We start from the raw sequence: 26,453 nt of genomic DNA, 5'->3' as shown, positions 1-26,453 counted from the left end.
ATACTACCTGATACGAAATACACACTCAATAAGTGTATAAAGCCAAAAATGACCCACTTTTTAAAAAAATTTCTTCAAGTTAATGTTTAAGTCTCAATTTCTTCAACTGTAAAATGAGAAGAGGCTAGATTTCTTTCCTTATATCTAACTGAATACCATCCTGTATCATTACTTTACCTGTTGAAGAAGATTTTACATAGCTTGTAGTACACTTCTACCTGTTGACAGTGAGTAAAAAGCACATCCTTACAGCAACTTTCTAGTCTTTACGATTGACTAAATCACTGGCTAATGACTATCTCTCTCTAAAACATCTGGTCTTTAATAGTGAAGAGTCATATCGGGCATTCATAAATCTCTCCTACAAATCCACACATTCTTCTAAAGGAAAAGAAGACAACTATCTCCTTTGTTCTTTTAAAAATGGAACTTAAGGGGCGCCTGGGTGGCTCAGTCGTTAAGCGTCTGCCTTCGGCTCAGGGCGTGATCCCGGAGTTATGGGATCTGGGATCGAGCCCCACATCAGGCTCCTCCTGCTTGTGTTCTCTCTCTGGCTGTCTCTCTCTGTCAAATAAATAAATAAAATCTTTTTAATAAATAAATAAATAAATAAATAAATAAATAAATAAATGGAACTTAAAAACAAAAACAAAAACAACACTCCTCGTGCTACTTTTGCTGACTATGAAGCCGAATGAAATTTGGGATACAGTTTAGAGTCTTGATCTTAAGAGCACTCATGTATTTGAAAGCAGAAAGACTGAAAATCTTCTCAAGTCTAAGTACTATGACCTACTTATTAGTGAACTTGGAAATTTACTTAACTTTCAAAATCTCAGTTTATTTACCTATGAGATTAATAATAGTGATTTACAGCCTTTAAGGTTTTTGTAAAGAGTTAATGAGATAATGCCAGCCAAACACTTTTGTACAGTACTTGTTACATTAACATCCACACATACTAGCTTTTCTATCAACTTTCTTTATATATAATCCCTTACAAGAGAATAGACCTGGGGACTTTATAAGATACCCCTGCCTGCAAACTCCCCCATGAAACCACCTTCTCAAAAAACGTGAGACTGAAAGTTGTTTCTGACAACATACATAAACTAGCACTAATAGCTCAAAGAATAATCTATCATGTTCTGCGAGTTTGGTACCTTGCTCTGATGGTTAATATTATGTGTCAACTTCACTATGCCACAGAACTTAGTTATTTACTGACATGCCTATCTACATGTTACTGTGAATATATCTTTGATGAGATTAACATTTACACCAGTAGACTTTGAATAAAACAGACTGTCCTCCATAACATGGATGGGCCCCATCAAGTCAACTGACGGCCTTCAGAGAAAAAAGATGAAGGTCCCCCGAGTAAGAGGGAATTTTGTCTTCAGACTCAAGATACAACATCGATTCTTCCCATGGTCTCCAGCCTACCACCCTACCCTGCAGATTTTAGGCTTCCTAGCCTCCACAATCACATAAACCAATTTCTTACAATAAAATCATCTTAATTTTAGTATCTCTCTCCCTGTATAACACACACACACCCAACTGGTTTCTCTTTCTTTGGAAAACTCTTATATACCTGCAAACTCTGAGAAGTTGGTTAATAGCTTTATTATTAACAAAAAACAAGCAATTAAGATTACTACTAATAGGTTAAGAAATCTTAAAAGGAAGGGAACAAAGGCAAACTGACCACAGAAGAAATAAAGAACAGGATAAAATTCTACACTGACAAAGGCAAGTTAATAATGGACAGGGTTCCAAAATTCTTAAAAAGACTGAGTATCAGAAATTTTATCTGATTTAATTGAAAGAGTCACTGGCTCCATATGGCCAACTTTTATCTCCCATTTCTCCCCAAATCCCATTAAAATGAGAATAAAGGAATAACAGGTAAAAGCTCATAATAAAGAATAAGCAGAAGTCCAAAAACAGATGAAACATTGCAACACACTTCTGAAAGATGAAAAGAAAACTAAACAGAAGAGATTAATGATACAGCATGAAAAAGTTACAGCCTAGAGCCAAAAGGAGCTGCAATTTAAGAAGGAACAATCCTACCCAGCAAAGGGCATTGGTAGTGACTTGGCTAGAAACAAAGAATTAACTTAAGGACTAACATGCTGAGTGGTCAACCTCGTCTTTTCTCCTGACTTTACAGCCAAGCACTGAACTCCAAGCAAGAAAACCTTTTCTTAATCCTAAACTGAAACTGAATGAACAAGCTGCAGAGACTAAGACTTAACACCTAATGATAAAGCGCCTCTCATGCTGGTATTCAGAGGTTCCCCAAAATAACTGCAGGCTGTTTAGCTAATATTCACTTATCCTACAGCAAACCCGACATAAATTTCCAATTCTCCCAGTTTAAACATCAAAAACAACCAAAAATAGACATTTGGGAAAAGCTTGCAACACAATGAGAAAGATAAAAATATACAAATACAGAAACCAATTCAGACTATAAAGAGACTCTTACTATATCCCTGTAACAACAGAATACTATTTTAAAAATGGTATGAATAGGGGCTGCTGGCTGGCTCAGGACATACGGCCTGCAACTCTTGATCTTAGGGTTGAGTTCAAGCCCCACACTGGGTATAGAGCTTACTTAATAAAAAATAAATAAAAAGTGAAAAATAAAATTCTTTTAAAAAATGGTACGAATGAACACAAGAGTTCTCAGAAACAGTAATATAATTGTCAAAATTAAATCTTCAAAGAGACAGAAAATATGGCAGTGAACTTTAAAAAGACAAAAGATGGTAAAGATGCAAGTGATTAAAAAACAAAACAAAACAACAACCCATGGGCTCTAGAAAGGGCAAAATCTGTCTACTAGCAGTTGCAGAAAAAACAGAAGAAAATTTCACAGAGATGAAGGCATCACTCTTCAAAGTGAAAAAGCCCACCAAGTACCCCACAAAATGACATACTAAACACCAAAAGACAAAGAAAAGATCCTAAAGCAGAGGTGCAGGATGGCCAACTAACAAAACAGAAGTCTCACCAAGAAATCAGACAACCCATCCACAATACCAGATGCTAGAAGGCTAAGAAGCGATGTCGTAAAACTTTATGGTGATATTCAACTTTGTTTTCTCTATAAAAGCAAACCGTTAGTGAAATATGATGTTACCAGAAAGTTACTAAGGATGTCATTAAGAGGGCACAGATAAAGAAAATGAAATACAGGAAAACAATAGCTCTCTACTCCAGGAGCACAGTGAAGCTCAGGGATGAAAGATATTCAACAGGCCTAGAGAATGACAAACCCAGACGAGAACAAGACAGTGACAAAGGGCCCTGTGAGGCAGACCTTCAGAAAAATGGTAGCTTCAACAGAACCAAATGTCCAAGACCCTGAATAAAGAAGCCTGTTATAACAGCATAGATATGCAAGTTAAATTTTAAAAAAAAGATTCAGTCAGCAATCCAAATAATAAAAACTGTTCTAGTCCTGATCCAAGGTTTGTATTTTGTTTTTAAGTGAAATAAGCAATGGGCTACAGAAATAAAAATGAAATAAATTTTAAGTAACAGATAAAAGAAGAAACTAAAAGACATTAATTAGGGATATAGCGATGAAGACATGATTTCAGATTTTGTGGGGTTTTTTTTTAATTTTATTTATTTGACAGTGAGCGAGAGAGAGCAAAAACGGGGCAGAGGGGCAGGGGGAGAGACAGAAGCAGACTCCCTGCTGAGCAGGGAGCCCACCCAGGACCCTGAGATCATGGACCAGAGCCAAAGGCAGACGCTTAACCAACTGAATCACCCACGCATCCCATGATTTCAGATTTTAAATTAAAAAGACAGAAAATTTATATTCAGTCAATGCAAAGTAAAATTAAAACATACTTGGCGTTATAGTACATCAAGCTAAGCAAAGCAAAAATCAATTGTAAAAAAAGTGTAAATCTCATATCCCCAGGAAACTATTACTCTATTTTGGGGGAACCCTAAGTTCTTCCTTTTAGCCAATCACACTGTATCTCTCTCTAACTTCTACATAATGGATCTAGCTCTTTCCCATTACCCATTAAAAGGTAAAATCTCTCGCCAATGTGACAAATGAAATTCAAGGATCTCTGGCTGCTACTGTATCCTACTCTTCCCACCTTCCTGGATTTTCTCTCCTCCATTAAGTTACATCTCTAATTCTACAAACTTTTGCCTATCTTTCCTGTTTGTTCTCTTCTAAACATACCAACTTTCACCAAAACCCTTCTAAGTAGAACTCAAATGATATTTAATATTAATAATCAATTGTAAGAAATTAAGTTTTATTCTTAAAGGCTATGCATCTTCTTACAAGGCTGATCAGTTACTCTAACAATCAACGGCATACACTTAGTCTTAACATATTACATCTCATTTGTATAACTATTTCACTTACATGTAGTAAGTTTGTATTTTCTTGTTCAAAGGCAATTCTCAAAAAGAAAATCAACCACACAAGAGGTTCACTGATTATGACTTCTTGTAATGGCACAAGAAGTTAAAAAAAAACAGAAACAAAAACAAAAACCCTACCATTCACAATAATAAACAAAAACAGTGAAAAAGAACCCCAGTGCCAATATGGAAGGAATTTATATGTGTGCTTGGATCCACGTGTCTAAATAATTTGCACAAAGAGTTTGTCACCCCCACATATAAAGTATGGACAAGAATAATTAAAATCTGAAAACAGGACTTTATTGGACCAAAGGTCCACTGTTTACTTCAACGTACTGATTGGAAATTTGTCCAAGAGAAGCATGAAGCCATAAAAACTTGTAAACACCTTTTAAACAAATCTCAGTAATGCACTTTGACACCAATAATTTTTTCAGGACAAGTACAACACCATTTTTCTAATATTACACAGATGAATTCTGCCTCTAATGATGAAGAAGCCCCAACTACAGAGCTATGACGGCAAGTTAAAACGTGTGTGCCAAGAAAAGGACTAAATCACACTACTGCTAAGAGGCTTATAAAACCAGTCTTAACAAGTATTACAACACTTTGGTGACACAAAAGCAGTATAAGCTAACTTTCTTATTAAACAAAACTGCTTGATGTCATATATTATCAATGTCATTCATGACAGGAAAGCAACTATCACGTATACATGCTAGCAGAAATTTTCCTTTACAGTTGAAAAAAATACTTAAGTACACAATGTGAATCAACTGTTCGCAAATAGGCAAGATACTTGTAAGAATTTAATGACTTTTTGAGTGGTTTAGTCTCCAAACACCATGCTACAGGAGGGGCTTTTTTTCTAATTTAGTGAATGAAGATTTTGTAAGCCATGATGTAGCCTGGAAAGAACACCTTGATATTACTGAAGGGTGCAGTAGCTATGAGTGCTATTTGAATGAAAGGCTACTCTGAATACCCATATATCTACAATGTATCTGTCTTCCTGGTCCTAAGAAAATAAATCTAATTATAGCCACTGAACTTTTCAATATACCATGTACAGAAATAGTTAAAAACAAGATTTGCTTCACATTTATGAATCCTAGCCACCCACGTAAAAGGGGAACATCTTTGTAAAATAATAAAATATTTCTTCATGACACTCTATACCACCAGTTTTTCAAAAAAACATTTCAATGATTTTACATATATCCTTCAAATGTTTATATAAATCATATATTTGGCATCTTGAACCTATTACTTGGGTAAATATTTTAATTTTAAGGATAACAGGAGTTTTAAAGAATACCAGTAACTGGCTTGATCATCAAGACCAAACATTTCCCCAATACTTAATGATTTTTCTTACCAGAGTTTAAAAAAAAAAAATGTTTACTAGGTAAATCTAAAAACCGTATATAAATATGGCAATAAGTACATAAGGAAATACTTTAGAGTCAAAAGCATTAAAAAAGGGGGGGGGTGTGAGAAATCTACTGGTTATCTCACAAAATGAAACAATTAGCATCCTAACTTTTTTGCCTTGAACAGAGCCCTAAAAGTAATCTTCCATGTTTCTTTCCTATTTTAGTAAATTTTAAAGCTATTTCTGGAGACAACTGAAATATATGCGAGCTACTCAACTATGTCAACAAAAACTGGTCTTTAACAACTGCAGCAAATCAACTTGGTTCAGCATATAGCAGAGAACAAGACATAGCAGTTACTTTGTTTGCTAGTTTTAGCACTATGTAAACCAAGGTTACAAAATAACCGTGATCTATAGCTTTCACTGACATGAGGAATACTGCCAGAATCATTTCCCTGCTAAAGGTCAGTCAAGACAATTAGTAAAAACCTATGGACTCACAAACGAAACATCTGGGTAAAAACTATGTCCTTTTTGCTTTTTAACAAAAAGCTGAGGTAGTATGTAAATAGCTAAAACTTACAAAAGTTGTCCATACAAGGTTTTCACTAAATAGTTTAAAATTTCTTCTTCCCAACTTTCTCTTCAATCTAAAATTATGTCAAAACAATTTTTTTATATTGAAATGATTTCCATTATGCTATTAGAAAATATCATTAGATATTTTCATTAGAAAATATACAGGTCTTTTACTCAACCAAATATCCTAAAGGCCAAAGGGAACTTTGAAGAAATCAAGATAAATGCCCTACCTGGTGGCAAAGAAATCTCAAGAATCCTAGACAGAAGAGCTTTATTATTTAAAATTTCCTCCACAAATTCCCTACATATCTTAAAAACACATATACTACATACATGTTAATACAAACAATTCTGCTTCAGAACCAAAACAAATTGTAGCAATTTAAAATAAAAAATGTTAGAAAATAATACACAAGTTCTTAAATAAAAATAATAGAATCACAAAGTATTAATTAATCACACCTCAAAGAAATTAATTCAATTAAGATGTTCTAAGTCTTCATATAACAAAAGTAATGTTCACCAAACTGAAGAGACTTTTTACATCAATAAAACTTTTCATATCAACAGAAATATTTTTTTTTTAAAAGGGGGACAGCAAGTAGGAATACCAGTAGTATTACTAAAGAGCTGAAATTTTATAAATAAAGAAGTCTAACAAGATGACACATTTGCCAATTTCAGACCTAGCATAACATCCTTAGGAGGAACTATATTTCCAGTAACAAGCACATAAGTATTCAATAAATGTTTTTCCTGAATTTGGACTGAACCCTGAAACTGTGTATACAACCAAGAACTGTCAAAAGCACTTGACAATAAAGATAATTAGGTATACTGTACTGACACAGAACCAAAGTAAAAAACTTGAACAATGCATACATAAAACAAAATTTTAAAAGCTTTGTAACATTTAGAATACAACAAAAACAATGTAAACCTACGCAGTAACACAACACAATGTATATAATTCAGAGATACACCATTAGCAAGCAATTCAAAAGATCTCAGCATTAAAGAGTAGTCAAAATGAAAAGACTCCTAGTAGTCAAAGTGTGGAGGTCTTCAAGCAGAGTAATCTGATAAATTTATGGATGAATAGCAGGCCAGCCTAATTCAAACTTTAAATATTAAAATATTAGGGAGAAAATATTTAAAAAAAAACAAAAACTATACTGAAAAACTGTAGTGTAGAAGTCTAGAGTCATTGAAAGACAACACCACATAAACCTGTGAACTACTCTAGGGAACGGTGAGGGGAAGCCTATCTCCATTTGAAGCTGATTTTCCCTTATTTAGTTTTAGCTTAAGGAATAGCTAATTGCCCCAAAATTTGTTGTAAAAAAAACCTACATATTCTTCCACATATTAATAGATCTCTGAAGTAATTTCTTATTAAGAATTAGTTTAGCCTTACAGGAAGTTACTATCCTCAATCTTTCAGTTACTTCAACTACAGAATCTAGAGCAGTGTTATCCAATAGAAATATAATGCAAACCACATACATAATTTTAAATTTTCAAGTAGCCACTTTTTTAAAAAGGTGAAATTAATTTTAATCATATATTTTACTTAACCAAAGGTATCTAAAATATTAAATGTAATCAACATTAAAAAAACTCTGGTAAAATAAGTTTTGTATCTTTTTTCATACTAAGTCTTTAAAATCAAATGTACACTTTACAGTACATCTCGATTAAGATTGGATTCCTCTCAAGTGATTAATAGTTACATGTGGCTAGTGATTACTAAGTTGGACAGCACGGGTCTAGAGTTCCTTCTCTGGTTTTAAGATACATGTACAAAAATATCTGAAATGGAAGCACACAATACATTAAATTTGAAGGGCTGGGAGGGGCACTGAAAAAGGTCAATTCAGCCGTTCCCCCTTGACTCCAGCATGCCTAGGGTGATATAATGTCCCAATTTGCTAGGAAATCCCTATATACTAGGGAGAGTCCCAATTTATACTTTTTGTCATGATGTAACTATTAACATCACCCCTGTAATTCTCAAAAGGTATCCCCCTTTGGATAATAAATTATATGGCCATTGGTCATCCTATCTACATCCATAATATCCTCAAAGATAATTCCACATTCCTTGGAAGAAAATTTAAAGTCTAATTCTGATGTCTAGAAAAGAAGCTCTAAATTCAAATTAAAGAATCCTAAATCCACTACCCTCACCAAAAAAGAGAAAAAGAAAAAAAAAAAATGCTGCTGAAAATTTTTTATTTTAAATTGCAGACTAAAAAAAAAAAAAAGAAAAAAGAAAAAAAAAAAAGTAAGAATTACCTGTTGAACAAGGCATCTGGAAATTGGGATCATTGCTATCCAAAACAGGCAAACAGAACTGGTTACTTGCAGATCCTAGCATAGGATCCTTATCGCTGAGCATGTTCTTCAGCGAGTCCTCTAAGACATTTTGACTTGTACTAAAATCCTCACAGACTTCATTCTCCAGGTTGGATCCTAGAAATAGGGCATCATCTAAGTGTTCAGTAGGAATTAAATGATTAAATGTATCAACTATATCCATGAAGACTTCTGTGTGTCTTTCAGCCCTATAGAAAGACAAAAAAAATACCATAAGAAATAAAGCTATCAATTGATAATCACCTAAAACCAAATTATTTTAGTAGTTTTGAGTCTAAGAACACACTTAGGTATTTCTGAATTGTTTTTAAAAAATCCTCACTGTTTTTAGAATAAACATTTGGACATGTAGAACGAATCTTTACTAAATGTTTCTTTATCACACATGTAGAATATCATTTTACCAGAAATCTTATTAAATGTTTACTCAATTCATTATTTTGAGGGGGGAGGAACCTATGTATATAATCCACTAATTTGACACAGTTGAAAGAATGACATGGCTTAAACCACAAAAACCATATGTTTTTAACAATAATCTTTTCATAAATTAAGAATGACACTGCTTTTACAATAAATCCATATAAAAGAGCCAAAATCAAATTCTTTAAATTATTGTCCCATACCTATTAAAACTGTAAAATAGCCTTGTTTTATTTACAGAGCGTTTAAATTATTTAAAGAAAGGTAATATAGAGAGAAAAGGTTGTTTGTAGGGGTAGGAGGGAAAAGTGGAAAGAAACTATCAATTAAACCCAACAAATCAAAACTCAAAAAACTACACACATGCAGGCAGAGACGTGAACATACACGCATTTTAGTGGGGGGGGGGGACTCCTTTTAGTATAAAATGAAATAAATGACAAGAAAACAACATATCAGAAATTAAAATTTATTTTAGCGAGTTATGGAGGTTTATACAGATGTCAAGCTAGTTGCCTACTGATACTAGGTACTGCTCAGAAAGGCCATCTAATGCCCTAAAAGAGCCTCGATTAATTAAAAGTGAATTATTTTCAATACTGGTTTCAGAAAAAACTGAACCAATGTATTCTGGAAGGGGAGGCATCAACAAAATCATCTAATCATACTCAGCTAGAATCGACTGAGAACATCTTGGGTTCCAAAATTCCAAGGATTTTTAGATTGGCTCCAAATCTACCAAAATTTCCTCAAATTGTCCTTGATTCTTTCCCCTATAAAAAATGATGAAAGAAGGGGAAGTCCAAAGACATTCAACAATTTACTGATAATATGTTATACGCTGCTAACCATTTTCCTTATATTTAACCCATTTATTTCCAATAGGCTCTATACAGAAAATACATGTAAATAATTTGTTTTATAAAACAAAATTCATTTAAACAATTTAAATGTCTTCCCCCAAAACCAAAAAACAGCCAAGATTCAATCCCAGGTTCCAAGGCTCCATAGCCCATAGCCATACCTCTTTCTCTTTCACAGTGAGCTACAGAGCTAGAAATTGACTAGATTTGACTCATTAAAGGCTCTTCTTTAAAAATAATTTTCCATAATTTTCCAATAAGTCAGTGGTTGCTTGGGTCATTGGATAACAGAAGGCTAGACTGCAAGGGGACAGAAAGATACTTTGGGAGATGATGAATATCCTAAATCATGAATGTATAAATCCACTGAAATTCATCAACCTGTTCATTTTAAGTGGAAAGTTTATTGTAACTCAATTTAAAATCCTAAAAAAAAGGAAAGAAAATTTCCTCATTCTCACAAAAGTTAATGCCCTTCTAAAAAGAAGGATTTTAGTATCTCTTCTCAAATTTTGCAATTTACTTATATTAAAATATTGATAAAACACCAAAATAAAATGTTAACTTTGATTGATTTGCTGGTTATTTTACATGCATTCTCTAACTATAACATTAAAAGAAAATTATAGCTCACAATGTTGATGAAAAGTTTTAATTCCCTAATGTTACCTGATTCTCAGTAACTAAGGTTCAATTATCATAACATCACCAATACTTCCACTAATATGTTTTTAAGTTCCAAAAAAGTTTTTAGTATAATAAATGTCTGGTATTAAAAATAATTCACAAAAATGTTACTAGATGTTTACACAATCAAGTAGCTAGAACTACAGACAAATTAGTTTATCTGAATGTGCTAGAATCCAAGACTACCTCCTCTTCAAGGTTGTATAACAATTAGTAATCTTTTTTTCTCAAATGAATCAAAAAGAAAAAAAGGGCAAATACAGTTCTAAAAGCAAATAGTTAACTTTCTTTCTTAAAAAAAAAAGTATGCTGAATCTACTAAAAATGCACTCATTCCCATAGCAACACGAGTCTGGTAAATTGTACAAACTTCACCTGAAGTCAGTCTTTCTGTTACTACTGTCTGTGTTCTTTCAAGTGATGGAGACATTCACAATATTCAGAAATTATGATCACACAGCTCAAAATCACAAAGCTATAGGGAAGACCAGCCCATTCTAAATAGTGACCTAAATAAGCAATATATTTTTTTCAATAACACTGCTATTAGTGAACCATCCCAAAACTCCTTTATAAAAATTACCTTAAGGGCCTGTGACATACTTTTTAATCTCAATGGTAAATAATATTTAGTCTTTCAAGACCAATTAAAAGAAAAAAAAGTAAAACATATTGTAAATAAAATGAGTGAACCAAACTTTCCAGTACAGGTATTTGGCCAAAACCGGTGTATGACTTACGAAGTGTGTTTTATCTGGATTTAAATAACCACATCAGGGAAAAAGCTTCCATGGTCAAATGTTGAGAAGGACTGGCATAACAAAGTTATATTTCTTTAATAGTACCTTTAATTCATTCAAAAAACATTTGCTAATAAGCAGCTACCATTGAGACATCTTTAATATGCCAATACAGAATAGGGTATAAAGCATCCCAAACTTAAGGGTCAAAGAAGACAATTTCTACATGGCACGTCGCAAGACCAGTTTTCTTGTAAAATTGTTATAGATTAGTAAGACTGACTTTTCATAAGCAGTTGCAACTGGCTCTGGGGACAACTCCAAAGAATTCCAAAAATGATAGTATATAGTCATCCCATAAGACTATCTTGAAAGTAACGTTTAATGGAAGTATAAAGTAATTTATTTTAAAAAATCAGTTTCAAGTGTTCAGTATCAAAAATAAAACAATAACATTTTCCATGCTGAACTGGAAAATAAACAAGCTGATTGCAGGAATATTAACTCACTTAACATGAACATACTAATCTAAACGCAGAGTGGTAAACTGGGTTGGATCATGGAACAAAAAAAGGACAGTAGAGAAAAACTAGTAAAATCAAAATAAAGTCTGGAAGTTAGTTAATAGCAAGGTACCAATTTTAATCTCCAGTTCTGATTAAGGCACTAGCATTATGTGAGATGTAACAATGAGGAAATTGGGATAAGGATATATAGGCACTCTATACGATGTCAGCAACTTTTCTATAAATCTAAAATTATTCCAAAATAAATATCTGTTAAAACACTTATCTAAAATTAGAGAAGGGGCAGGTGACTGGCTCAACTGGAAGAGCACGTGACTCGATTACAGACATGAGTTCGAGCCCAAAGTTGGGTGCAGAGATTACTTAAATAAACTTTTAAAAAATGATACTGTTTAAAAGTGTATTTAAAAAATAATAATAACATAGAATTAGGGGAGATACCTAGTAATGTGGATAAACAATCAGATCTAATTAAGAAAAAAAATTAAGAGTTGATTCAGTATCTGTTAATTAAACAGTCTGCTTGAGTTAAACAAATTCCTATTTCTTACAATGAAATTATACTTAAATGCTTCCTTATATTTGGCATTATAAATTTAATAATTAAAACGGGAAACTGGCTTGCTCAGTCAGTGGGGCATCCAACTCTTGATCTCAGGGTTGTGAGTTCGAGCCCCATGCTGAGTGTAGAGATATTACTCAAAAATAAAATCTTCAAGGGGTGTCTGAGTGGCTCAGTCAGCTAAGTGTCCAACTCTTGATTTCAGCTCAGGTCATGACCTCAAGGTTGTGAAATCAAGGCCGCATCGGGCTCCACACTGAGTGGAGCCTGTTGGAGATTCTCTCTGACCCTTTCCCTAGGACCCTCCCCCACTCTAGTAAAAATAATAATAATAATAATAATAATAATAATAATCTTCAAAAAGATAAAGAAAAATAAAACATAACAAGCATACCTAGAGTGTATGCTAAGTGACTAATGATACGTATATATCCAATCAAATCGATACTAATAATTTGGGAATATATATGCTAAAATCAGAAATTTTTTCTCAGTTCACAGTCACATCTCATGTTTACAGACCATAAAATATATCCAGCTAAGTCAGAGAACTGGATAATCCACTTAATTAGTTATCATAGGTACCAGTGAAACAAACACCATTCTCAAAATTTAAGGAACTCACAATATAAGAGTATAAACATATAAACAAAATACAACATGTAAGCATCACAACGAAATATAAAGTTTCATGTTGGAGGACTGCAAACATCATCACAGAAGAAAGTGAAACTTACAAGGCCAAGAAAATCTAAGCAGCTGGATCCTCAAGATCCAAAGGACACTCCAAGCAAAAGGAATAGCATGTGCTAACTATGAACAACAGAGTTTGGTCCTAATAGACCATTTAGAAAGACTCAGAATACAATTAAAAAATAAGTATTGCTACCAACATTCTGAATAAAATTTAATGTGAGTTTGAAGATATTTACCGCTTTAAAATACTTATTTTATCTTAACTCACAAAAAATTATACTGCAGCCAAATTTAGTTTATGCTGAAAAACACCAACATGTACTGTTCCATGTATGAATAGAGAGCAGAAAGATTTAGAAAGCACCAACAGCACAAAAAAAATTACACCTCTACAAAAATCCTCTTTAAATTAATACATTAAAATTATCTCGACTTTTCAGAAGCATCTTCAAAGTAAAACAATGTGTTTTACGTTATGTCCTTTAAAAAAAAATAGATCTAAGCCTAACAATAAATCACAAAAGCTATTAAAGGCCCTAAGAGGTTATCCAATGATGAAGCTCTGTCTCATACAGTCTATATTTGTGTGTATGTGTATGGGGGTGGCATGGGGGGTACAAATATATTCAGGACATTATAATATCTATGATGAAAAATTAAACAGGGTAATAGTCATGGGGGGAGGAGGAGGGTTTCTACATGCAATGCTAAATGAAGACCTTGCTTATTATAGCACAACATGTAAGTCAAAAACTGGAAAGAGTCATCCATACAAAAATGGGGAAAACCAACCCAGGCAAAGACCTAAATGCAAAGGCCGTGGGAATGGAAACTTGGTGCCTTCCAGCCTCTATACTACAGTTTATATTAAGCCATCAATTCATCAGGCATGCTTACCATGAACAAATGTCTAATAGGCAGTAGTAGAAAAGTAAAAGTACCACTACTAATGGTGGTGAAAAACATAAAATGATATGCCCTAAGTTCACACCAGGCAATGTTCTACATGCTTTACATCAGTAATTCTCAATCAGAGGTGATTATGCCCCTCTAGAGGACATTTGACCATCGCAACTGGAGGGCAGGTAACTAGCAAATATAGTAAATATACCAGTAAATATAAAACTAGTAAATATACTACAATGCACTAGGAAAGCCTCACAACAAAGAATTATCCAGCCAGAAAAATGCTAAAGTTAAACTCTGCTCTATATTTTTTAATTTACTCCTCACAACAATGCTGTATTATAATCCAGTAAACAAGGGAAGAAAGAAACGAAGCAAGGAAGGAAGGAAGAAATTAATTGGGATCAAGGAGATTAAATTACTTGCTGTAGTAAGTGGTGGAGCTGAAACCTGAACCCAGAAAATTTCATTAGAGAATCAATGTACTGACCACTACCCTATATTATCTGTTTATAAAGTAAAATGCATTGAATATTTATTATGTGCCAGGCACTATGCTAAACCTAAATGCATGCCATTTAATCTTCACAACCACACAATTAGGAAGGTACTATCATTATTCTCAAGTTATAAGAGTAGGGCTAAAGTTTAGCAAAGTTACACCCAATATTACAGAATAAATAAGTGACAGAGCTGGGACTCAATTCTGCTCTGAGACAAAGGTCAGTTCTTAACCACCATAATATAACAACATTAAATATGAATAATAGGTTACCCTTCCAGGACAGAGGTAAGGAAAATCACTAAATGGTTAAACCATGTGGCACGACACAATTCTAGAAAGTACAATTCTATAGAGCAAAGCAACCTAATCAACTGCTCTGAACACACACATCAAATTCTACTCTAGTTTCATAGGTTAGAATCTACAAGAAGCAGCGAGGTTCGTAACGTTTCTGAATTTATCAGGTAAAAGAATATATAAGAAGCCAAGGTGTCTGCCATACTAAGACTAAAGCCGACCTAGGAATCTAGAAAAGGAACTATCAAGTACACGTTGAAACTGGCAAAAGCAGAATTACACTAGCCAACTGTATGAGTTAACTTCAAAGTTTACAACTATATCATACTGATATTATGGGAAGCATTAGCTAACATGTACTTTTAGCATAAACTATGTGCCAGGTTCTATGCTCAGTGTATTGTATGGATTACCTCATTAGTTCCTTCCAACAACTGAGGTAGGTGCAATGATTAGAACTATTTTACAGATGAGCAAATTGAGGCCCAAACCACTATGTAGTTTGCCCAAGGTCACATATCCAGTATATCCAAACTGGAACCCAGGCAGTGTGATTCCTGAGTATGCACGTTTATTTTTTTTTTTTCTGAGTATGCACGTTTAAACTACTATACTTTATGCACTCTACTCACATAACACACACTAATTTTTCTGTTCTTAATATATCATTAATGAAATCCTAAAAATACTAAAAATAAAGTGACATACACTTCTTCCAAAATACACACTTAGCCACTCCCTACACATAAAAAATACAGTGGCTATCCTCTGTGTGTGTAAACATCATTTTGGAAGTTATCAACTACAAACTGCAATTTATTTTCACAATCTACAATTTTAGAATTTCTTCATGTGGCCAACTCACACAAATTATGAACAAACCAAAACTACTAAGTTTAGCGTTTCCGTACAATCTACTATGCCATTTAAAACTTCATCTAGTAGATTGTGTGGATTAAAACTTCTGGATAATATTTTGAAATTTTTATTAAACTATTTCTCTTCATCTATCACCTCTCGTCATGGTACAAATGATCATAAAAATGAAAATCCCCTGACCATTAAAAAAGGATCCAAATTAAACACACAATGCATAGGAGTAAGTGTCCAGTCTATACATTTGACAATTTCTCACGCAACGCGTCTTATAATTCTTGAAATTTCTTCTTTTAACTCTAATACAATGATTTAACATCTCATGTCTTTGACTCTTGTTTCTCAATCTATTCCAGATTTCTTGAGGGTACGAACAGCACCTGGGTCTCAGATATTTTGAATCAAACCAATACCCTCCATATCTTTTCCCAGTAATCAAACAGCAGCAACTAAAAGGGAGTATCTTTTGCTGTTCAACCTGCAACTGTGTTGTAAGTGTCTAACAACTTGCCAAATCATTTTTGTAGTTAAAAATGAAATGTCCAAGCTTCAGAAAAGATACTCCAGGATTCTCAGAGGTGCTCCAAATAGAAATAAGAGAGAAACAGAGCCCAAGATGTACAGCTCCACACAAATGAGAAATCAGCAGCCACTTGTAGAAAAGACTTCCTGAAACATGGATGAATGAAAATATTTAGAAATCAGCCCCCCTCCTGATACTTCATGACACTGGTGAAGTAGTTATGGGTAATCTACAAACCTGAGCTACTAATCAATAAATCTCATTATCTCGTTAAGAAATAGAAAACATCTTATCTCTAGACAAAGAATTAAGTAAAAAGGATTTCATGAGAAATCTGTGTAAAAAACAAACAAGAAATAAAAGTGCCCATTTAAGAAAGCAAAATGTATCAAAAATCAAACACTATATTACCAAGGAAGATAACCATTATGTTTTAGCACTCAAAAAAAACAGAAGTGTATGCATAACTTACACTCATCAGTTTTTTCCAAATATAATCCATACTATGTAAAAATCTAAATTCAGAATAATTTTGCAGTTATCCAAATTGTCAACTGCTGCCTTCCAAACTTTTATCAATAAGTTTTATTAATATGCTATTACATAAGTCAAAAATAATCAACCTTTCTTAACTAATTCCAATCTCAATACATTTTAAATTTTAATAATACGGTTTTAAACAATTTTAACATAAAGACAACTTCCTTTCCACTTTTCTATTCTGAAATTTGCATTTAACCAACGCCAATTTTCACCTACATTTACACATACCGCTTCTCTTAGATTTGACTTATCTGTCTATGCAACAGATGAGTATACCAAAGGATCAACTAAAGTTATGTGAAGTCTATCCCAACAGCATGGAATGCATAACTAATTCAGTGTGATAGATAAGGAAGTTCACTACCCTCCCAAAGGATGCAAAAGCACTATAATAAATTACATTTTCATGCTCTTCAATAAACGGACCTATAAAGCATGCAAGGAACAGGGGAAAACTGGTCCCATCAGTAACTCATTTGTTATCCTTTTGACAAATCACCAGTACAGCTATCAAATAAAGCTTAAAACCTATTGTTGTAATTCTGCATACTTAAAAAGTGGCCAACTTCAGTTGAGCAGAAGTCTTTCTGCAGCTCAAGAATTGACCGAACTGTGTGCGGCTTAATCAGACCAATAATAGCTCCTAAGTTCTTTCTCAAATTATATTGCTACCATGGGGAAATGAAATTTGTAATTTAAAATAGTAATAGTGATAAGGATGGAGAAAAAATTCATTACTGTAATATAGGACTAATAAACACAAGAACTGAACAGAAAATAATAATAGAAAATTAAGAAAAGGTCGAGTGGTAGTGAGGTAAAAACTACCCGAAATAATAATCTTTGCACATCTCTTGTGCTCTGGAATGAATACACAAATTCAAAAACAGAAGAATGGGGCAAAGATTTCTTGGTTCTTTGACTCATGTCTCTTTCCAACCACAAATACATCTACAAACATTTTCACAATCCCAAACACTTCATTCAAGAATCAAAAAATGGTAGGAAATGAATGAGTAATGGAGGCGTAGTTTTGGAAGATCTCAAACCAGTTTGTAAAAAGGAAGACAAGTTCTACCCCAAAATAGTAACTAAAGAGAACAATGTACTATCTAAATACTCCCGAAATAGTTTACTGTATCATTTTTTAAAAATTTTAGCTAAAATAAGGTAATAAAGCATTTGGGAAAGGCTCAGTAATCAGTCTCATTTTAAATTAAGTATCTCTACATGTAACGAAGATTTAAAAAAAGATAGATATCAAAGTGTTGTTGCCACTTACATTAATGATTATCCATGATCATAATCTGCGAATGATTCCTGAATAGCACCAATAATCATGCATTCAAACTACCTCGAATCATAGTCTCTAGAAAATGGCATTTAAAAATCCAAAGATGGGAAAAGGTCATCGGACCTGGCAACACATTGCTGGGGGAAAGAAGGGAAACAGGACTGTGCGCGGTACCAACATTCTCTCCCTTTCTCCCTCCTCCCCGCCCCCCCCCCGTGTCAGGTGATCAGTTATTTAGCACCATTAACACGCACGTATCGACAAGTGGTTCATTAAATTACTCGTATTATCCGAAGGCCAGATTCTAGGCTTCCCATTTCAAACTAGGCAAAAGGAGTCGACAGTTTGGGTCCCGAGCACAAAAGCGCGCGGTAGCAGGAGGATGGATAGAGCGCCAACTCCCCCCTCTCCAAAAGCTGGGACGGGGCTCGGCCTCGCGGCAAAGGCCAATCCTGGCTTCCCAGACCCAGGGCCCAAAGCTCAAAGCCGGGCTCCTTAGGAGGGAAGAGGTCCGAAGGGCCAGGTCCGGGGGCCTGCGGGCCAGGCCTTCCTGGCAGCGCCCGCGGTCCCTCCGGGCCTGCGCGCCCGCGCGGCGGCGGCGGTAGGGCACACTCACCGCCAAAGGCCCGGGAGCAGGAGCCGGGGAGAGGCCGCGGTCCCGACCCTCCGCCTAGCGACCTCGCCGCCGCGCCTCCCTCCCAGCCCGCGGTCCAAACGGTCCCGGGCTACAGAGGCGCGGCCCGGGAAGGCCGAGGACGTTGCGCAAGAGGCCGGTGAGGTTTCCCGGCTGCGCGGGAGAAAGGCGCGGAGTGTCCGCCGCGGGAGGGGCGGAGGGGCCCGCGGAGGCGCTGTGCGTGTGGAAGGGGATGGGGGAGGGGAGGATTGCCCGTCTCCCTGGCCGCGGCCAGAGCCGCAACTCACCCAGCTCCGCCAGACGAGCGCTACCACTGGCAGCAAGAGGAAGATGGTGGCCGCTGCCGCCGCCGCCGCCGCCGCCGAGGAGGAGGGGGCCCGGTGGGTACCGAGGAGAGGGGGTACGCGCAGGACGTCGGCGTCGCTGCCACAGCCTTTTTTCCTCACCGGGCCGAGCGGCTGCTGCTGACGACACTAGCTTGGCTTCCGCGCCGCCTTCTTTATCCTCGTAGCAGTCGCCGCCGCCCAGGGCCCGAGGGTCGCTCGCCTCGTGGGGACCGTGCGGCGGCGCGAGACCCCGCAGCCATCGGCGTGCGGCGGCGGCGCGGGGGCAGGAGCCGGGCCGCGTCACGTGACCCCACTGTTTACCGTTCCGGGGGCCGCGGCCTGCACGCTGCGCCTGCGCAGTGTGGGCCCTCCCGCGCCGCCCCTCCGCGGGGCCTGGGCAGTCGCACTCCCCTGCGCTTCCGCGCCCCTCCCAGTCTTCTGAGGGCGCGGCACGCCTGCGGGCCTTTAGCTAGCTTCTCTCTGGCAGTCCGCAGGGGTGGGGCATAGATCGATTTTTCTTGGTTGTAATAAGCACGAAGGCTTCTTAGTTAATGTAATACTGACGGCCATAATTGCCCCACTCCCGATACTTTTCATTAATTGGGTGTGCTTTCAAGAATGGTAGCTTAGAGCGGAGTAGATGAGCCCCTTGCCCAAGAATCCCTGCTGGGTGTGCACAACAGTCCCATCATTAACCACCTCCATTCTCACCTTGTCTTTAAATAGCTAGTCGTCTTCAGGACTCAAGTTGCCTTCTCCAAGAATCAAGTTGCCTACTCCAAGAATCAGGTTGCCTTCTCCAAGAATCATTCCTGGTCGAAGTCAGCAGTTCTCAAAATGTATCAAGAGGATCCTCTGAAGGTTTCCCAGGACCTTTCAGAAAAGCTTTAGTTCTTTGACAATTGCACATGTTTGAGGCCAAATTTTCATTTTCTTCAACCAAAACATGTACCGACTGATTAAATGCAGAAGCAGATAGGACAATCCAGCCCTCTATTTAGCCAGACGTGGAAGAAATGTGCAAACATTTAAAACAATACCACTCTTTTCATTAAATTTCGTTGAAAAATGTATTTCTCAGATTATAACAATGAATTTTGTTATTTTTTTAAATGTTTTATTCTTAGATTTAATTCCTATGATGGTGAATAACTAACCCCTATAAACAAAAGCCCTTGGAAGTCCCTCAGTAATTTTTAAGAGTGTATAGGGGTCCTGAGACCAGAAAGTTTGAAAACTACTGGTCTAGATTACATGCTTCCAGAGCAGCTTGGGCTGACCCCTATCTCAGCCCATTCTAAACACTGTGAGGTAATCTAGTCATGGCAAGGACCAAAATGAGCCCCTTTAAGGACAGGGATTGTGTCTTCTCTTTGCAAGGACCATTACAGTACCCACTAAAGAATGATAGCTAGCACCTCCTGTGCTCTTCAGTAACCTTTACTTGTTGTTTTAAGCCTGGTGCCAACCGTAGTTCACATTGTAAAATTTGTGCAGAGTAGGATAATAGCTCACAGCCATGTGGTGAAGAGCTGTTCTTCACTCTATCCAGGCTTCTGGTATTTCGAACACTCCCAATACTAAATGCTCTTCCACAAAGGAGTTTTAAGATTGTCCTAATTCTACTGGAATTGTAGAATTCCATCTCCTGCCTTGACTCATCAATCCCTAAAAACTTGGTTTTACAATCTTTTTTTAATGGGTTTTGTTTTGGTTTTTTTTTTATTTTTTTTTTTTTGAGAAAGGAAAACAGAAATGAGTAATCAAATTTTTTTCACTTGGAATGTCTGGGATGAATTGCACAAATAAGTCTTAAATTTATTTTTACTCTTCTTCTGGACCTCAATATGAAATTTGAAAAAGGCATTGGGCAAGAATAAGATTGTAAGCAAAATCCAATCCTAAGGGACTTAATTCAAGCAGAAAATCATTAGATGGAGAGTTTCCCTGGAAGAGCTGGGGAAAACTTATCTTGTTAAAGACATTTTAGTACATTTATGAAAAAACACAATGGAGGTAAAAAGGAAATACAGAAGTGATAAGCCTGTCACATTCACAAAACAAAGATTTCTAATCCTAAAAAAGCCAACAAGATTACCACAAAGCATGATGTTTTGACTATTATTTTGAATCAGCCAAGCACCCAGGCTCACATTTGTTCATTAAATAATCTTTGCTTTTTGCTTCCAGATACAAACACAATCTGTCTTTTACCCAGTCTATAAAAAGGTTATTAGAAGAAAGAACCATCATAATGGGAATGGCTTTAACAGCATGGGGACAGTGTTTCGGTTAAAGGATCTATTGGAAAATCAGATTGTATTGATAGCGTTGAAAACTCCAAATTAACTCGGGAAAATTAAATTTGGTAGAAAACAAGACAAGACAACTAACAATGGCTAATACTGATCAACAGACCTGTAATTGACTAAAAAAATTATGGAAAATGAAAATTGACAAACTTTGGATCTTGCAAAACTTTACCCAGAAAATTGAGTCTGGCAGAGAGCGAGGCCATGGAAGACAGCTCACAGCACTGGTACACAGGTTGAGTTTGGTGTGAAAAATACTTGTCGTCACTGAAACATTGGTCTCTACAGTATCAGTTCACTAAAGATGAAAAAATGGGAAGAGTTAACTGCAGCAAACAGAAAATCAATAACAATATCAAACATATTTAATGGGTTTTTTCCCCTGGAAAACACTTTCTCTATACAGAGACACACTTTCCTGTTAGTTTAGAATAGATGTAAATGTTTTTAATTCTTAAACATGGGACCAAAGTAGTGGAATTAAAATATTCTGAATTCATTTTGCTAAGATCATTGTGGAATTTAGGGGCTTAACCCAGAACACATTGTTCCTTATGTCAGGCTTGCTCCCTTCCCACACAGGTTTTCCCCTACTTTCTCCAGAAAGATAGCTCCCAGCTACTCAGGCTTTCAGNAGGAAACAATAGGTGAAAAGGAAGTGCATGTCCTGACCCAGGGTACATACTTTGTACAGCATACTAGAGATCAGGGGGCCTAGAGAGGCTGGGTCAAACAATAAAATAAAACTTTTCCATGCACCAGGTCAACACAAGGCATAGAAAGCACCTTTGCGGACTTTAAAAACTAAAAGGTACGGGGAAGGATCAATTCTGTTACTAAGTGCTTTGACAGCGCTTGACACAGAGGACATGTAGTCATGTTTTAACCCGCCTGGAGTGGAGAGAAAGCATTTCTGACATAGCGATGCCTTCAAGGACAAGTAAGTTCCAGAAAATCTGTGTGGTTCTGGAGCTGCAAATAATTCATTATCTGGTTGGACATACTGCAAATGAAAATAATGAAAATAATTGAAATTCTTTTAACAAAGAGAGTGTGTTAATGAGGGATGTCTGGGGTACTCAGTCGGTTAAGCGTCCACCTCTCAATTTCGGCTCAGGTCATGGTCTCAGGGTTGTAAGATCAAGACCCGTCATCAGGCTCTGAACTGGCTGTGGGGCCTCTCCCTTTCCCTCTGCCCTCCTTCCCATCTCTCTCTCCCTCCCTAAAAATAAATAAATGAAATAAGCGTGATAAGGTCCCTGGGTGACAATGTCACCTCCCTATTTGAAATCTTTCCCTGGTTCTCCAAAATAAAAAGAATAAAATGCAAACTTCTTAATATGACCATTAAGACACTTTAGGATTGGTCCTTGTCCAGCTCTTCAGCATCTTTTCTCACTATTCCCTGCTTTTTAAATTTATGATATAGCAACATGTAAGTTCTTACTGTTTCCTACACACATCCATACTATCTCTCAACCTAAAGTCTTTGTTCATGCTGTTATCTCTGACAGGAATGCCCTCTTCTGAACTGACCCCAAATGTCACCACAGACCCTACCACCATGTCAAGTGGATTGTTCCTGCATCCTTTTAAGATGCAGATCAACGATAGCTATCTGAATCCATCACACTAAATGGTGAAACATTAGAAGCATCCCCACTCAAGCCAGGGATGAGCAAGGCTGTGACTATGACCACCATTATTCAATATTAGCCAATACAAAAAGACCAGAAAAGACAGATATAAAAAAAGAAAAAACACAGTGATTACTATTTGAGTATGCTATAACTGCCTACAAAAGAGAATCAATTATAAATGACTATTAGTGTTAAGGAGTTACTTGTGTACTAGACCAGTTGCTAAAAAATCAGTACAAAAAAAAATTAATAGGTTTTCCGAAAACAGCAAGTTTTGATTACAATACTGTCAGGAAAGCAAATTCCAACAAAAATATATAATACTTAAACAGCCTAACAAGTTAAAAAAAATGTGCATTTTTCACTATACAGAACGGAAAAAAAAAAAAACTTTACTTGAAAGGAAACCTGACCTGGAATAGCCAAAACGATCTTGAAAAAGAAGAATAAAGTTGGAAGACACACACTTCCCGATTTTATTTTTTTTTTTAAGAGTATATTTATTTATTTGAGAGAGACAGAGCACAAGTGGGGGTGGGGGTTGCAGAGGGAGAAGCAGGCTCCCCACTGAGCAAGGAGCCTGAAGCAGGGCTCAATCCCAGGGCCTGGGGACCAGGACCTGAGCTAAAGGCAGTTGCTTAACAGACTGAACCACCCAGGAGCCCCGTCATACTTCCCAAGTTTAAAACTTAACCACAAAGTAACAGTAATCAAGGTACTGTGATACCGACATAGGATAGAGTTATTAATCAGTAGAATAGAGTTAAGAGTCCAGAAATAAACCCATGTGTCATGGTCAACTAATTTTGAGCAAAGATCTCACTATCATCCAATGGGGAAGAATGGTCTCTTCAACAGATGTACTGGAACAACTGGTTAGGTGCAAGCAAAAGAATGGAGTTGGACCCTTACCTCAATCTATATGCAAAAATTAACTCAAAATTGGGGCATCTGGGGGACCCCTGGGTGGCCCACCCATTAAGCATCTGCCTTCGGCTCAGGTCATGACCCCAGCCAGGGTTCTGGGATCCAGCCCCGCATCGGGCTCCCTGCTCGGCGGGAAGCCTGCTTCTCCCTCTCACACTCCCCTTGCTTGTCTTCCCTCTCTCTCTGTCTCTCTCTGTCAAATAAATAAAATCTTAAAAAAAAAAATCGGGGCGCCTGAATGGCTCAGATGGTTAAACGTCTGTCTTCAGCTCAGGCTGTGATCCCAGGATCCTGGGATCAAGCCCCACTTCCGGCTCCCAGCTCATTAGGGAGTCTGCTTATCCTTCTGCCTCTGCCTCTCTCCACTGCTCATGCTCTCTCTCTGTCTATCTGGCTCTCTCTCTCTCAAATGAATAAATAAAATCTTTAAAACAAACAAACAAAAACAAATATTAACTCAAAATGGTCAAAGACCTAAATATAAGAGCAAAAATTATAGAACTCCTGGAGAAAACCATAAGGGTAAATCTTTATGATCTCAGAACTGGCAATGGATTACTAGATATGACACCAAAGCAAAAATAACAAAAGAAAAAAATAAATTTAATTTCATCAAAGTTAAGTTTGCTTCGAAGGGCAAAATCGAAAAGGGAAATGACAACTCAGAGAATGAGATAAAATATTTGCAAATCATATATCTGATGAGCGACTTGTATCCACAATATACATATACAAAGAACCCTTACAGGGGCACCTGGGTGGCTCAGTTGCTCGACTGTCCAATTCTTGATTTCGGCTCAGGTCATGATCTTGGGGTCCTGGGATCAGACCCTGCATAGGGCTCTAAGCTCAATGGGGAGTCCGCTTGAGGATTCTCTTTCTCCCTCTCCCTTGGCCCCTCCCCTCAACTCACGTGTGTGTGCGTTCTCTCTCTCTCTAAAGTAAAAATAAATAAACCTTAAAAAAAAGGAACTCTTATAACTTGACAATAAAAGACACCCCAATTTAAAATGGGCCAAAGATGAGGTGCCTAGCTGGTTCAGTCAGTAGAGCATGCAACTCTTAATCTCAGGGTCACGAGTTCAAGCCCTACATTGGATGTAGAGCTTACTTTAAAAAAAAAAAGTGGGGGGGGGGGCAAAGGATCTATATTTGCATTTCTCCAAAGCAGATATACAAATAGCAAGTAAACATATGAAAAAATGCTCAACATTAGTCATTAGAGAAAATGCACATCAAAACCACAATGAGATACTACTATACACATACTAGGATATCTATAATAAAAAAGATAGAAAATAACAATTATCGTTGAGGCTATGGAAAATAAGAACACTCATACACTGCTGGCGGAAATGTAAAGTGATGCTGCTGCTTTAGAAAGAAGGCTCGCTGTTCCTCAGACTGTGAAACATAGAGCTACCATATGATTCAGTAATTCCACTCCGACATGTATATCCAAGAAATATGAAAACATACGTCCATGCAAAGCATTGTACAGGAATGTTCACGGCAGCATTTTTCATAACAGCAAAAGGTGGAAACAAAGTAAATGTACATCAACTGATTAATAGATAAAATGTGCTATATCCATACAATGGTATAGGATATGGCAATAAAGAATGAAGTACCAATATGGGCTACAACACGGATGGACCTTGAAAACATTATGCTAAATGAAAAAAGCAAGTCACAAAATAGAGTATATTTTATGAAATTTTCAGAATAGGCATATCTATAGATTAGTGGTTGCTTAGGACTGTTGGTGAAGGAATGATAAAGGGGTGTAAGGTATAGAGTTTCTTTTCAAAGTGATGAAAGTGTCCTAAATTGACTATCCTTACAGTTACACCTATCTGTGAATCTCCTAAAAACAACTGACTTGTACATTTCAAATGGATGAATCGTATGGTACGTAAATTTCATCTCAGTAAAACTGTTATTTTTTTAAATAGAAAGTTGAATGAAGACATACTATGTTCTAGGTAGAGAAAAACAACTTAATGAAGATGTCAATTCTCCCCAAAATAACCGTGAACGTATTGCCGTTCCTTTTTTAATTTGGCAAGAGAATTTTAAACTAAGAGAATGGAAGAGCTGATACAGTCATCAAAGTTTAAAAAAAAATGTAACCTGCAGGAGTGGGACTTAGACATTCAATTTGAGCATAAGAATATATAATTTTTTTAAAGATTTTATTTATTTATTTGTCTGAGAGAGAGACAGAGAGAGAGAGCGCGTGAGCGCGCATAGCAGGGGGAGCAGCAGGCAGAGGGAAGAAGCAGGCTCCCTGTTGAGCAAGGAGCCTGACACAATGTGGGACTCGATCCCACGACCCTGGGATCATGACCTGAGCTGAAGGCAGATGCTTAACCAACTGAGCCACCCAGGCGTCCCAGAATATATAATTT

The 26,453-nt window shown here is 36.6% G+C and overlaps 1 protein-coding gene across 4 annotated transcripts in view; it reads right to left on the bottom strand.

Annotated features, from left to right (window-relative positions):
- Nucleotides 1-19,260, bottom strand: part of PHF3 (PHD finger protein 3) — an 85,132-nt gene extending 65,872 nt beyond the window's left edge. The window contains exons 1-2 of one of the 4 annotated variants that reach the window (XM_040643602.1): nucleotides 19,125-19,260; nucleotides 8,681-8,949 (exon numbers count right to left, since the gene is read on the bottom strand). In XM_040643602.1, the coding sequence (XP_040499536.1) occupies nucleotides 8,681-8,924 (244 nt within the window). In that variant the 5' untranslated portion in view covers nucleotides 8,925-8,949; nucleotides 19,125-19,260. Of the gene's footprint in view, nucleotides 1-8,680; nucleotides 8,950-18,191; nucleotides 18,373-19,124 lie in introns of those variants that run through there. The other 3 variants (XM_040643603.1, XM_040643601.1, XM_040643604.1) reach the window with 3 other exon arrangements.
- Nucleotides 19,261-26,453: the final 7,193 nt, after the last annotated feature.

This window comes from Ursus maritimus, unplaced genomic scaffold (genome assembly GCF_017311325.1).
Source record: "Ursus maritimus isolate PB19 unplaced genomic scaffold, ASM1731132v1 scaffold_29, whole genome shotgun sequence".
NCBI classification, from domain to species: Eukaryota; Metazoa; Chordata; class Mammalia; order Carnivora; family Ursidae; genus Ursus; species Ursus maritimus.
This window is presented reverse-complemented; position numbering and strand designations above follow the sequence as displayed.